The 13,103-nt window shown below is 45.7% G+C and overlaps 2 protein-coding genes across 6 annotated transcripts in view; one reads left to right on the top strand and one right to left on the bottom strand.

Annotated features, from left to right (window-relative positions):
* Positions 1–26: 26 nt before the first annotated feature.
* lyrm2 (LYR motif containing 2) lies at positions 27–1,406 on the top strand. Its single transcript, XM_020455193.2, has 3 exons — positions 27–152; positions 495–635; positions 711–1,406. The coding sequence occupies exons 1-3, from the start codon at positions 87–89 to the stop codon at positions 795–797; spliced, it is 294 nt and encodes a 97-aa protein (XP_020310782.1). The 5' UTR covers positions 27–86; the 3' UTR covers positions 798–1,406.
* The window catches only part of LOC109866498 (ankyrin repeat domain-containing protein 6), a 52,153-nt gene continuing 39,803 nt past the window's right edge, over positions 754–13,103 (bottom strand). For 3 of the 5 annotated variants that reach the window (XM_020455190.2, XM_031800798.1, XM_031800797.1), the window contains 13 exons: positions 12,900–12,998; positions 12,289–12,387; positions 11,894–11,992; positions 11,457–11,555; positions 8,934–9,032; positions 7,917–7,994; positions 7,253–7,357; positions 7,043–7,153; positions 6,777–6,932; positions 6,209–6,361; positions 5,799–5,912; positions 3,248–3,545; positions 754–2,839 (listed from right to left, as the gene is read on the bottom strand). In XM_020455190.2, coding sequence (XP_020310779.1) covers positions 2,226–2,839; positions 3,248–3,545; positions 5,799–5,912; positions 6,209–6,361; positions 6,777–6,932; positions 7,043–7,153; positions 7,253–7,357; positions 7,917–7,994; positions 8,934–9,032; positions 11,457–11,555; positions 11,894–11,992; positions 12,289–12,387; positions 12,900–12,998 — 2,124 coding nt within the window. In that variant the 3' untranslated portion in view covers positions 754–2,225. The remainder of the gene's footprint in view (positions 2,840–3,247; positions 3,546–5,798; positions 5,913–6,208; positions 6,362–6,776; positions 6,933–7,042; positions 7,154–7,252; positions 7,358–7,916; positions 7,995–8,933; positions 9,033–11,456; positions 11,556–11,893; positions 11,993–12,288; positions 12,388–12,899; positions 12,999–13,103) is intronic. The other 2 variants (XM_020455192.2, XM_031800799.1) reach the window with 1 other exon arrangement.

Here is a 13,103-nt window from a genome sequence, read left to right as displayed (position 1 = left end):
AATACTCCACCCCCCAAGAGGGCGACATTTATATTTATCTATGTTGACTGCCAAAACAGGTCAGCTGTGGAGCTGCCTCTACAACCATGTTTGCTACAATTCACATCATGGCTAGCTCAAGGTTACCCGCGGCAGCACTTACATTAAAACAGGTAATACATATTTTGTCGGTTTCATGACCTGTAAACCATGCGGTTCGAGTACTACTGCCAACTAGATAGTATTCTCTTTCATTCACACTTGGGAAATAGCCATGGCAGCATGATGAGCTAGCTAGCTAACGTTAGCATTTCAGCAGCAGCTCTAATTAGCTCATCTGACAATTTGGTTTTACGTGTAATATCCTCACCGCGTCGCTAATACTATGCCTTTTTGTTAACGCTTTCTCCTTCAGCAGATTGCTCTGCTAATATGATTGTTGATAAATTAGCCAGATAGCCAGGTAACTTGCTAGCTAGCTTGCTTGTTTTGCTTCCTCTGGTCTATTTCTACAGTTTATACAGAGGCAGAAAGTGTTGAGCCTCTACAGAAACATGATGAGAACCATCAGACAAGTGCCAGACGAGGGAGACCGAAAATACCTGCGAGATTGGGCGAGAGATGAGTTCAAGAGGAATAAAAATAGCACAAATCAGGTGAGATATGGTCTGAAATGACGTCATTCTGTGTTCAACCCCTGTTCTTACCTTCATGGTCTCCCCTATGTCTAGGACGCCATCCGAATGATGATCACACAGGCAAACATGCATCACGATGAGCTACAGTCATCCCTTGCATTGGCTAACGTGAAGAAGTAATGTCACCTGGCTGAGGTAAATCTACCGATTTCTCCTGCAAGTGAACGCCAGAAGATTTTCTATGCTGCCTCAAATGGACTGTGAAAGCCATTGGAATCAGTACTTGGGACAGTACACTTATTGTGGAAGCACCTTGGCATTTGGCTAGACCAGCTCCGTTGCAGATTCATAATGTGATTTGGACCATATGAAATCTGTCATGAGGAGTCCCATATCATATTGCCATCGTCCATGTCTAGCAGTGGTGACGCTTTCAAATGACGTTTGAGGAAAGCTGTGAGAGCCATGTGTGATATGCCATTTGCAATCATGTCTGACGTAATACCCTCGGTCTCATGTTGGGCTATTGTAACGTTGTTTGTGTCCTAGAGGACCCTCCATGAAATGTTATGTACATGTTGAACATAAAACAATGACAGTTGTTTTTTTTACAAAATCAATTTGATATCTATTTTACTACACAGAATGTGTGTTCATATCATCAACAAAGGCATCAATGTACACGACCTCACACCTGAACAGGACAAATGTCACACATGAGCACTAACTAATACACTGTTTGCACAGGTCTGTTTCAGAAGATTAAAACCAGACTTTCCACCATGCAAACAGGTTCTTCTTAACAGTACCTCATTTTAGTGCTAAGGACAAGCGGTAGGGTGTTGTGGTTTTTACCATTTAAAGAAACATACATTAGTGGGTTGGAGTAAAGGTTATGAACACGAAAGTTTCCTTAATAGTTAAGAAATTGCCAGTTTGGCTGTATTCTCTTGAGTTCTGTTACCCTTGTAAGTCACATATCTGTATGGAAGCTTGCAGTAGCATATTCTACTGATATTTTAAGCATCCTGGTTACCTCAACTATTTCCGCTGTCTGCGTTTTGTCTTTCTCTACTCTCTCATTGAATACACATTAAGAACGTCACAAGAAAAATATGACCCACATTTTCCACAAGCAAACCTCCAGAATCGTTCACATAACAGGCTTTCTCATCACAGGATAAAAAGCACTGGAGTATTGGCGTGTTGACTTAATGACAGCGTGACATTGTGCCCAGGTGTGTGCGTGTACCAGTTCTGTCATGGCCCCATGACATAATACATTATAAATAACTATCAGTAAATCTACTAGGGGTTTTTACAAAGCACAAACACAGGAGCTGCCCAAAACAAATGAATAACAAGACCACATTATACTGAATAGTCTGGCATGCCATAACATGCCTTTAAAATAAGTTACTATACAGATTATTTTCTACTGTTGCATGACATTATTTACCAAAAGTATTACATCTGCTAAATTCAGTCAATGACAATTTTTTGGGTCGGTGGGTCCAGTTGATCCAGGGTGCCTGTAATGAGCTCAGATGATGATTTTTTTTGCTGTTCTGAAGGTGTAGCTCTATACTCTGCAGTGGTGTCCCTGTGTTAGCTGTCGTCGTGCCTGTTAGTCCTGAGCGTGCGTAGCTCGTCCTCCAGGTAGGTGATCCTCTCCACCAGGGCAGCCCTGTCTGCCTGGGCCCTCTGGTCCGCCTGCCATCTGGCCTCCTGGATCTTCCTCTCATACCAGTGCTCCATCTGAGTGGACACCGCCTCAAAGAAGTACTGTGTCACCTCCAGGGCGTGCATGTTCTCCCTCTCCTGTGCAAAGCCCTCCCCCCCACCTCTCTCCCCAAACACCCCCAGAGTCTGAGTCCCCTCGGCCTGCCCCACCGAGGCCCCCTTGGCCTTAGTTCTGCCTTGGGAGTGCCTCTTGTGATGCTTGCCCTTGTCCCTGCCTCTCTCCCTGTCGCAGTCCTTGTCCTGCCTGGTGCTGCAGCGGCGCTCGGTGGCTGGGGAAAGGCTGCTGGCCCGCTGGTTGTTGCCGCCTCTGCTCGGCGCCAAATCCAGCAGTGCCATGTCCTGCAGTCCCTGGTATGGCCTGCGGGGGTCAGTAGAACACAGCGAGCGTTCCTTGGGCCGCACCACTTGGGGAGATGGGGACAGGGACTTAGCGGCAGTTGGGGAGGAGATCTTTTCTCGCTTGTGATGTTTACCACCGTCTGGGAGATTTGCGAGAGCCAATTATTAAGTGAATTAGAATTAAAAAGTCAACCTTAGAGCACGGCACACAAATAATTAATGATTATTCAAATTAGTTCCAGTGAGGTTGCCATCTTCAAATGCAGTGTGATAGATTGGCAGGTTAATTAATTTATCATCCTAAAGGCAACTTTATATTTGGAGCATTTCTGTGAAAATGTTCTATTTGGGCAACATTCTCTGTTATTTACTTTAAAAAAAAAAGGGTATGACCTAAGAATAATATATTTAGATTACGTAACGTTTACATAAGCCTGTATCTGTGTTAAATGAGTTCCCCCTCCATTGTGTGTGTGCGTTCGTGCATGTGCATAAGAGTAGTAATTCGGAGGACTGGCTATTTCACTGAGTTCTGTTTTCAACTGTACCTGGAGAGCTGTCCACCTGAACCCCAAAGTTGTGTTTGGATGAGGGGTCCTCTGTGGCGGCCGAGTTGGGGTCTCCCTCGGTGAGGACAGTGGTGTGGGGGGCCAGACACTCGACGCTGCACCCAGGCCCCCCTGCAGGCAACACAGTGAGGCTCCCAGGGGCCATCGCACACAGGCCTTCAGCCATGGAAGAGGACTGACGCAGCTTGGCATTGCGGGGGTCTCCAGTGACACGCACCTCAATGTTCTGGAGCTTGGCCAGGCACCAGTTTCTCAGCTCGCTCACCACTGATGCCTGCTGGAAGGGCAGGCCAAGGCAAGAAAAGGTTTCGTGACGGAGATACAGCAGGGTAGATACAGCGCCTTCGGAGAGTAAGACCCCTTGACTTTTTCCACATTTTGTTACGCTACAGCCTTAATCTAAAATGAATGAAATAAAAGAAAATCCTCTGCAATCTACACCCAATTTCCCCATAATGACAAAGCGAAAACAGAAGTACCTTATTACATAAGTATTCAGACTCTTTGCTATGAGACTTGAAATTGAGCTCAGGTGCATCCTCTTTCCATTGATCATCCTTGAGACGTTTCAACAACTTGATTGGAGTCCACCTGTGGTAAATTCAAATGATTGGACATGATTTGGAAAGGCACACACCTGTCTATATAAGGTCCCATAGTTGACAATGCATGTCAGAGCGAAAACCAAGCCATGAGGTTGAAGGAACCAAAACATTTCTGCAGCATTGAAGGTCCCCAAGAACACAGTGGCCTCCATCATTCTTAACTTGAGGAAGTTTGGAAACCCAAAGACTCTTCCTAGAGCTGGCTGCTCTGCCAAACTGAGCAATCGGGGGAGAAAGGCCTTGGTCTGGGAGGTGACCAAGAACCCGATGGTCACTCTGACAGAGCTCTAGAGTTCCTCTGTGGAGATGGGAGAACCTTCCAGAAGGACAACCATCTCTGCAGCACTCCACCAATCAGGCCTGTATGGTACAGTTGCCAGAGAGAAGCCACTCCTCAGTAAAAGGCACATGACAGTCCACTTGGAGTTTGCCAAAAGGGACCTAAAGACTCAGACCATGAGAAAAAATATTATCTGGTCTGAAGATTAAACTCTTTGGCCTGAATGGCATGTCTGGAGGAAACCTGGCACCATCACTACGGTGAAGCATGGTGGCAGTAGCATGCTGTGGGAATGTTTTTCAGCGGCAGGGACTGGGAGACTAGTCAGGATCGAGGCAAAGATGAACGGAGCAAAATACAGAAAGATCCTTGATGAAAACCTGCTTCAGAGTGGACCTCAGGACCTCAGACTGGGGCAAAGGTTCACTTTCCAACAGGACAATGACACTAAGCACACAGCCAAGACAAAGCAGGAGTGGCTTTGGGACAAGTCTCTGAATGTCCTTGAGTGGCCCGGACTTGAACACGATCAAACATCTCTCGAGATACCTGAAAATAGCTGTGCAGCAACGCTTCCCATCCAACCTGACTGAGCTTGAGAGGATCTGCAAAGCAGAAAGGGAGAAACTCTCCAAATACAGGTGAGCCAAGCATGTAGCGTCATACCTAAGAACACTCAAGGCTGTAATCGCTGCCAAAGGTGCTTCAACAAAGTACTGAGTAAAGGGTCTGAATACTTATGTAAATGTGTTTTATTTATTTGTATTTTTTTCATTTAAAATTTTTAGAAATTAGCAAAAAATTCTAAACCTGTTTTTGCTTTGTCATTATAGGGTATTGTGTGTAGATTGATTGAGGGGGGAAAACAATTTAATCCATTTTAGAATGAGGCTGTAACCTAACAAAATGTGGAAAAAGTCAAGGGGTCTGAATACTTTCCGCACTGAACAAAAATATAAATGCAAAGTTTAAAGTGTTGGTCCCGTGTTTCATGAGCTGAAATAAAAGATCACAGAAATGTTCCATATGCACAAAAAGCTTATTTCTCTCATGTATTGCACAACTGTGTTTACATCCCTGTTAGTGAGCATTTCTCCTTTCACCAAGATAATCCATCCACCTGACAGGTGTGGCATATCAAGAAGCTGATTAAACAGCACGATCATTACACATTGTGCTAGGGACAATAAAAGTCACTGCAGTTATGTCCACCAGAGCTGTTGCCAGAGAGGTCCAGGACTAAGTTTGGGGAAACCCTGTTCTAGAGGAGGATGAGCTGGCCAATCAGCTGTCTACATGGGTGAATATTTTTAATGACCGGTATACGCCCACACCATTCTGTTGTTGGGGTACGCACAGACCATTCCAACATAAAAATATGCTTTTTAACATAGTTTTCCTTCCCAAATTGTTTTAATTAGCTATTTCACTCATATAAGTCATTACAGGTCATATTTCTTAGAAATCTGGAAACACTGGACAGTTACTTTTTAAAGCATTGTTAGCTATGTTAATATTTTAACGACAACCTTGAATTAAAAAAGTTTAATGACAGCACGTGACGGTATAGGAACTACTGTTAAGTCCATCTGAGACCCGCCTCTCTTGCGGTGTTGAGTGAGTTTGACACTGCTGTTAGTATTACCTGTCTCTTCTCCCCCTCCTGTCTCTCCTGCATGGCCCTCTGGTCGATCCTGTGTTGGCACTCTGTCCTCTCCGCTGAAACTCTCTCTACTGTCATCTTATCTAGGGCACGGATCTAGAACCACACAATCACAAACCACATAGTTAAATGCCAGAGCCTGATAAAGCTGTCGTGGTTAATGCAAGATGCCGGTTGTGAAACAAAAGCTCACAGCTGCTTATGACTTTAGTAACATTACACTTCATTTCATTAATAGGCAAAATCAGCAAATTATGAATGCATGCCTGCCCCACATCCACTGCTGTGACTTCAGAGGCTTGTGGGATGTAGGTCGAAAACTATCATTTTCAGTTTACGTTGCAAAAAAATTGATAACGCCCTAATGAACAGGACCCTGGTCTACTGCGTACCTGATGTTTGTTCTTGCGGTCCAACTGTCCCATCTTGTTGTTCATCAGGTCCTGCACCGTGTGGATCTCCGTCTTCATCTCCTCCTTGGTGGCCTCCAGCTGGTTCTCCAGCTTGATGATCAAAGGCTCACATCGGCAGCCATTGATAGGTGCCTGGGACAGAAACCAACCATGGGCACTGATCCACTTGATAGCAGACACAAACTCAGTCTGAAATTGTATTAATTACTAAGTATGTAAGTCCGAGCCAGAGTGGCCCATAGGACAGGAGCCTATCATGTTTCTGTAGCGTGAGGCAGCTAGATGTACAAGTACACCTCCTGGACAGGATGTTAGTCTGTCGCAGGGCCTTGCTCCGACTGCAATATGTATCTTCTACATAGAAGAATATAGCAGCAAAGCCCGTTACAAGGTTTCAACATGACAGAAAATCTCTGACAGTAGCTACTTTCACAGTGCTTTCACAGCAACACACTTTAAATGTGAAGCGAAAGCAAAATGAAATCATAGCATCACATGAAAAATGTCAAACAAAAGCACAGGCGTCTGTGTGCTCTTTTCTATCTACCTGCATGATCTTGCCATCCTTGCCGCGGTACAGAGTGTACAGCTGATAGGCCTTGTAGTTGTGAGGCGGGGGCTGGGGGGAGGAGCCACGCAGTTGGCCCCGCCTCTTCTTTCCGTGTTTGTTCTCTCTCCGGCGGAGGGGGTCGGAGAGCGAGGGCTGCAACGACATCACACCGCATCACATATTCCATCTGTTTAAATATTGATAACGTATCTCACCTGGGTAAACATGTGCGGGTTGTTTAGAAGGTTAAGGTAATAGCTGACCTTCTCTTTGAGCTTCCTGTTTGTGCTCTTGCCAGCGCTCGCCTCGACCACCTCGTGTTTGCGGGCGACGAGGTCGCTGCTGTGGGTGTCGTCAGCAGCAGATGCACTGTCCTGTGAGGCACAACAAAAATCGAACATCTCCACATCTGTGTTTATAATATGCTGGCGCACACGGTAAGAGTGAGACGGTTAGCTGTACTGCAACTGTACCTTGCTGGGGAGCATCTCATCCCTGGGCACAGACTGTGCTCGGCGCTCAGCCTTCAGCTTATCCCTCCTCTTCCTCACAATCCTGCCTCGGGTGAAGCTCTGGACCTGAATACACGCAGGGAGAGCAGTGTGAGAACTAAGTCATATAATTCACTGTACGTTTACTGACGGCCATTGATTGGTTGAAGGTCCTGTTTTTTGTTTACTTCAGCCTGTCCAGCTCTTTACATGGAGCAAATGCAAATTCTTCAATTAGTGAATGTTTCTTGATTAAGTAGGGATATAGCTACAGCTAAAATGGCACAAATAATGCTAAATAGTTTAGCCTCTCCATTTCCCTATCACTTCCAAGTGCCAGTGCCTATCTAGATCTATAGCAGTCTCCCATGGACTCTGCCCATACTTGCACTTGATGCAGAAACACCTTTACTGCCAACCCACAGGAATGATGTCAGGTAGGCGTTATGGAGATATGATCATTTCAGACAGATAAAAACGCCAGTCAAACACCTGAAGTATCGTAATTCAAGTCCAAACACAGTCTGCAGCATACATTTTTTGTCTATCTAAATATATAGATACGGTTGGTATGTGAGGTGTGAAAGTAAAATAATAACACTGCCTGGGTGCCCCTGTTGGACAGACTGGGTAAACCTGTACTCACCTGAGGTGCTTTGGTCAGAAGCAGAGCTATGTCTGGGTTGTTGTGGTCTCTGGCCTGGTCCAGTGCAGTCTGGCCTGCCTGCTCACACACAGAGACAAGAGGCCAGTCAACCAGGGCTACATCGCCTAGTTAGAGATACATAATTCAACTGGCTATGGCACTATGTTCATTGCCTGGCTACCCAAACTCCTTGCTCTGGCCAAACAGAAGTTAGCTTCTTCTCCGCAATGGGTCTGGAACTGAGTACCCTCCTGACCTTTTCTAGAAAGCAAACACATTCTAAACATTCTGATTGGTCGGGCCAGAGCCAGAACACAAGGGTAAAGCTGCGTTTTGAAAAAGTGTCATTGGCTTTGATACTCTGATTGGTTAAAGATTATCCGATCGCTGATGACTTGGTTTCGTAAAACAGCTCTCGTTTTGACTTCACCACAAACGGCTTCAACAACGTCAGTCTCAGACTGTAGCGAACGTAGAGCAGCGGGGGAATTCAGTTTGAGTCGTCAGGCAACGAAGTGAAGGGTAAATATAAATAGATATTTCCAAGTGGATATTTCAGTTGTCAGTATGTTAAAATGACATTTCTTGAACAACATACTGTTGTTACTCATCAAGGTCTGCATGGCTTTACTGTGACTGAGGAAAAAACCACAGGCATGGTTCCAGAGCAGCTTATTCACCAAACAGAATGTGCGGGGACATTAGTCATGATTAAGACGGCCTTTAGAAATGCATGACTGCTCCAGAGCGTAGTGAACATAGCACCTTTTCCCCCCCCTAAGAGTATACTATCTAAAATCTAAAATAGTTGTTTGCCAGCCCTCATCGGAGAACCCTTTGAAAGAACCCTTTTTGGTTCCAGGTAGAACCCTTTTGGGTTCCATGTAAAAAAAACTTTCCACAGAAGGTTCTACCTGGGAACCAAAAAGGGTTATCCTATGGGGACAGCTGAAGAACCCTTTTTTTTCTCTCATAAGAGTGTAGAACAGAGCCCGGTCCGCGGGCCCCTCCACTCACGTTGTTGCGGATGCTGCTCTCTGTTCCAGCCTCTAGCAGAAGACGCACCGTTTTCTTATGATTCAGCGCTGCTGCAACATGCAGCGGTGTGTCCCCAGCCTGGCCCAGAGAGAGAGAGAGAGAGAGAGAGGGAGGAAGAGAGAGAGGAAGAGAGAGGGGAGAGGAAGAAAGAGAGAGGGGAGAGGAAGAGAGAGAGAGAGAGAGAGGGGGGGGAGAGGAAGAGAGAGAGAGGGAGAGAGAGAGAGGAAGAGAGAGACAGAGGAAGAGCGAGAGAGAGAGAGAGAGAGGGAGAGAGAGGGAGAGGAAGAGAGAGGAAGAGAGAGGAAGAGAGAGGGAGAGGGAGAGGAAGAGAGAGAGAGAGGAAGAGAGAGAGAGAGGAAGAGAGAGAGAGAGGAAGAGAGAGGAAGAGAGAGAGGAAGAGAGAGGGAGAGGAAGAGAGAGGAAGAGAGAGAGGGAGGGAGAGGAAGAGAGGGAGAGGAAGAGAGAGAGAGAGGAGAGGGAGAGAGGAAGAGAGAGGGAGAGGAAGAGAGAGAGGAAGAGAGAGAGGAAGAGAGAGAGGAAGAGAGAGAGGAAGAGAGAGAGAGGAAGAGAGGAAGAGAGAGAGAGGAAGAGAGAGAGAGGGGGGAAGAGAGAGGGAGAGGAAGAGAGGGAGGAAGAGAGAGAGAGGGAGAGGAAGAGAGAGTGGGAGAGGAAGAGAGAGAGGAAGAGAGAGAGAGGGAGGGGAAGAGAGGGAGAGGAAGAGAGGGAGAGGAAGAGAGAGAGAGAGAGAGAGAGAGAGGGAGAGGAAGAGAGAGAGATATACAAGAGAGCGATATACAAATACAGTGCCGTGCGAAAGTATTCGGCCCCCTTGAACTTTGCGACCTTTTGCCACATTTCAGGCTTCAAACATAAAGATATAAAACTGTATTTTTTGTGAAGAATCAACAACAAGTGGGACACAATCATGAAGTGGAACGACATTTATTGGATATTTCAAACTTTTTTAACAAATCAAAAACTGAAAAATTGGGCGTGCAAAATTATTCAGCCCCTTTACTTTCAGTGCAGCAAACTCTCTCCAGAAGTTCAGTGAGGATCTCTGAATGATCCAATGTTGACCTAAATGACTAATGATGATAAATACAATCCACCTGTGTGTAATCAAGTCTCCGTATAAATGCACCTGCACTGTGATAGTCTCAGAGGTCCGTTAAAAGCGCAGAGAGCATCATGAAGAACAAGGAACACACCAGGCAGGTCCGAGATACTGTTGTGAAGAAGTTTAAAGCCGGATTTGGATACAAAAAGATTTCCCAAGCTTTAAACATCCCAAGGAGCACTGTGCAAGCGATAATATTGAAATGGAAGGAGTATCAGACCACTGCAAATCTACCAAGACCTGGCCGTCCCTCTAAACTTTCAGCTCATACAAGGAGAAGACTGATCAGAGATGCAGCCAAGAGGCCCATGATCACTCTGGATGAACTGCAGAGATCTACAGCTGAGGTGGGAGACTCTGTCCATAGGACAACAATCAGTCGTATATTGCACAAATCTGGCCTTTATGGAAGAGTGGCAAGAAGAAAGCCATTTCTTAAACAACACTTTTTATGGATATCTTTAAAGTTTGCCACAAGCCACCTGGGAGACACACCAAACATGTGGAAGAAGGTGCTCTGGTCAGATGAAACCAAAATTGAACTTTTTGGCAACAATGCAAAACGTTATGTTTGGCGTGAAAGCAACACAGCTCATCACCCTGAACACACCATCCCCACTGTCAAACATGGTGGTGGCAGCATCATGGTTTGGGCCTGCTTTTCTTCAGCAGGGACAGGGAAGATGGTTCAAATTGATGGGAAGATGGATGGAGCCAAATACAGGACCATTCTGGAAGAAAACCTGATGGAGTCTGCAAAAGACCTGAGACTGGGACAGAGATTTGTCTTCCAACAAGACAATGATCCAAAACATAAAGCAAAATCTACAATGGAATGGTTCAAAAATAAACATATCCAGGTGTTAGAATGGCCAAGTCAAAGTCCAGACCTGAATCCAATCGAGAATCTGTGGAAAGAACTAAAACTGCTGTTCACAAATGCTCTCCATCCAACCTCACTGAGCTCGAGCTGTTTTGCAAGGAGGAATGGGAAAAGATTTCAGTCTCTCGATGTGAAAAACTGATAGAGACATACCCCAAGCAACTTACAGCTGTAATCGCAGCAAAAGGTGGCGCTACAAAGTATTAACTTAAGGGGGCTGAATAATTTTGCACGCCCAATTTTTCTGTTTTTGATTTGTTAAAAAAGTTTGAAATATCCAATAAATGTCGTTCCACTTCATGATTGTGTCCCACTTGTTGTTGATTCTTCACAAAAAAATACAGTTTTATATCTTTGTTTGAAGCCTGAATTGTGGCAAAAGGTCGCAAAGTTCAAGGGGGCCGAATACTTTCGCAAGGCACTGTATACAAGACAGAATGTAAAAAGAAGGAAAAGCCCTCTTGTGTGAAAGTAGTGTCAGTCACATGCTCAGACCAACCTGGTTCTTCTCTCCCACGGAACAGAAGGCTCCCAGGAGGATGCGGAGCATGGACACGTGGTTGTAACGGGCCGCCACATGCAGACACGTGTCACCCACCTGGAACACAACGAAGAGAGACCCATGAGGGGCGATTATGCTCGAAGTGCGGAGCAGAGCACTTGCATGCATACGCCGTTTCATAATTAAGTGACTGCAATGCAAACTGCTCTGTGGTAGTAGTTAAATGTAGAGACGCTTCTGTTGTCAGCATGTTTACCTAAGCAGTGGTTCAGAGATACCTGGGGATTGTGTATCAAATCACGGGAAAGCTACTTTGGAGTGCCATTTGTAAACATGCTACATTTTGTGACACGGAAATATTGTTGTTCACAAATTATAGGACGGTACTAATGGCGCCCCATAGACTAGCCAAACCATGGAGGAGGGGGACTTACATGGTTCTTGCTGTCGGGCCTGGAGCCACCTAACAGCAGGACCTTGGAGCTCTGAGCGTGGCCGTTCTGACAGGCCAGGTGGAGGGCTGTGTTCCCTGCCTACATGGACAGACAAACAGACAGACACCAGGGTTGTGTTTTAATAGGGAGACAACATTTTGGAACAGGGTGAAACTGGGAGGTATTGTACAAAACTCAACTTGTCCAATTAGAGCACAGCTTTCCGGTTGCAGTTCTATATCTCTGCTATGGTGTGCCCTACTGAAAACCACCCAGGTCAACACTAAGCACCACTAAAAGCTCTCCAGTCGTATAATAATCTGCAGTCACAGCACAGGACCTATAGGAACCACAGCTGTTTTATAACTACAGTATTTGCAGTATATTTGCAGTACCTTGTTTTTTGAGTGAACGTTGGCTCCGGCCTTGACCAGCAGTTTGACAGACTGGCTGAAGCCGTGCCACGAGACCTCATGCAAAGCAGTGTTACCGTCCTGCAACAACAAACAGTCAAGAGCTTCACACATCCACAGCCTGACCTCTGGATTGGTAACTATCATACTGGACAACGGTGTTATTGTTACAGTCAAAATAGCTAACATGTCAAGCTAAGTCGGAGATTAGTGAGGTAAGGTAAGAGGCTGCATGTCTAGGCCTAGCTATAAACACACTTTCTATTCACATGGACTTCCATGGGCTATGTATGAATCCCAAATGACACCCTGTTCCCTATTTGGTGCACGACTTTTGACCAGGGCGCATAGGGTTCTGGTCAAAAGTAGTGCCCTATATAGGGAATTGGGTGCCATTTGGGACAACTCCTATTTCTTTGCTGGGAATGAATGGGGGTTAAGCAGATTACAGGCGCAGTGTGTTCTCTATAGTTTTAATGCTGTCTGACAGTTTGTTGGGGGTTTAAAATCCCTCTGTGCCTGTGAGTGCATTGGGCCGTGCTTTTAGCCGTGTGTGTGTGTGTGAGTGTGTGAGCGCTGTGTGTGATATGTACCTTGTCCTGTCTGTCCAGAGCACACCCTTCCTGGATGAGGGCAGAGATAACATCACTGTTTCCCACCACGGCTGCCCGGTGTAAGGCTGTCTGCTCACCCTGCGCACACACACACACACACAATGATCAGTTAGGGATTTACACAACAATGATGAATACAAAATACCACATCCACTGGTTAATAACTTTCCATTCCATTGCAGT

This window comes from Oncorhynchus kisutch, linkage group LG21 (assembly GCF_002021735.2).
Source record: "Oncorhynchus kisutch isolate 150728-3 linkage group LG21, Okis_V2, whole genome shotgun sequence".
Classification (NCBI taxonomy): domain Eukaryota; kingdom Metazoa; phylum Chordata; class Actinopteri; order Salmoniformes; family Salmonidae; genus Oncorhynchus; species Oncorhynchus kisutch.
The sequence above is the reverse complement of the archived record's forward strand: the minus strand, read 5'-3'. Positions and strand labels throughout refer to the sequence as shown.

What these genes read in the sequence shown, in the direction of transcription:
- lyrm2 (XM_020455193.2), top strand. Translation starts at nt 87, where the DNA reads ATGTTTGCTACAATTCACATCATGGCTAGCTCAAGGTTACCCGCGGCA. An exon ending in CAGCACTTACATTAAAACAG is followed by an intron (nt 153 to 494) that starts GTAATACATATT and finishes CTATTTCTACAG; the next exon opens with TTTATACAGAGGCAGAAAGT. An exon ending in ATAAAAATAGCACAAATCAG is followed by an intron (nt 636 to 710) that starts GTGAGATATGGT and finishes CCCTATGTCTAG; the next exon opens with GACGCCATCCGAATGATGAT.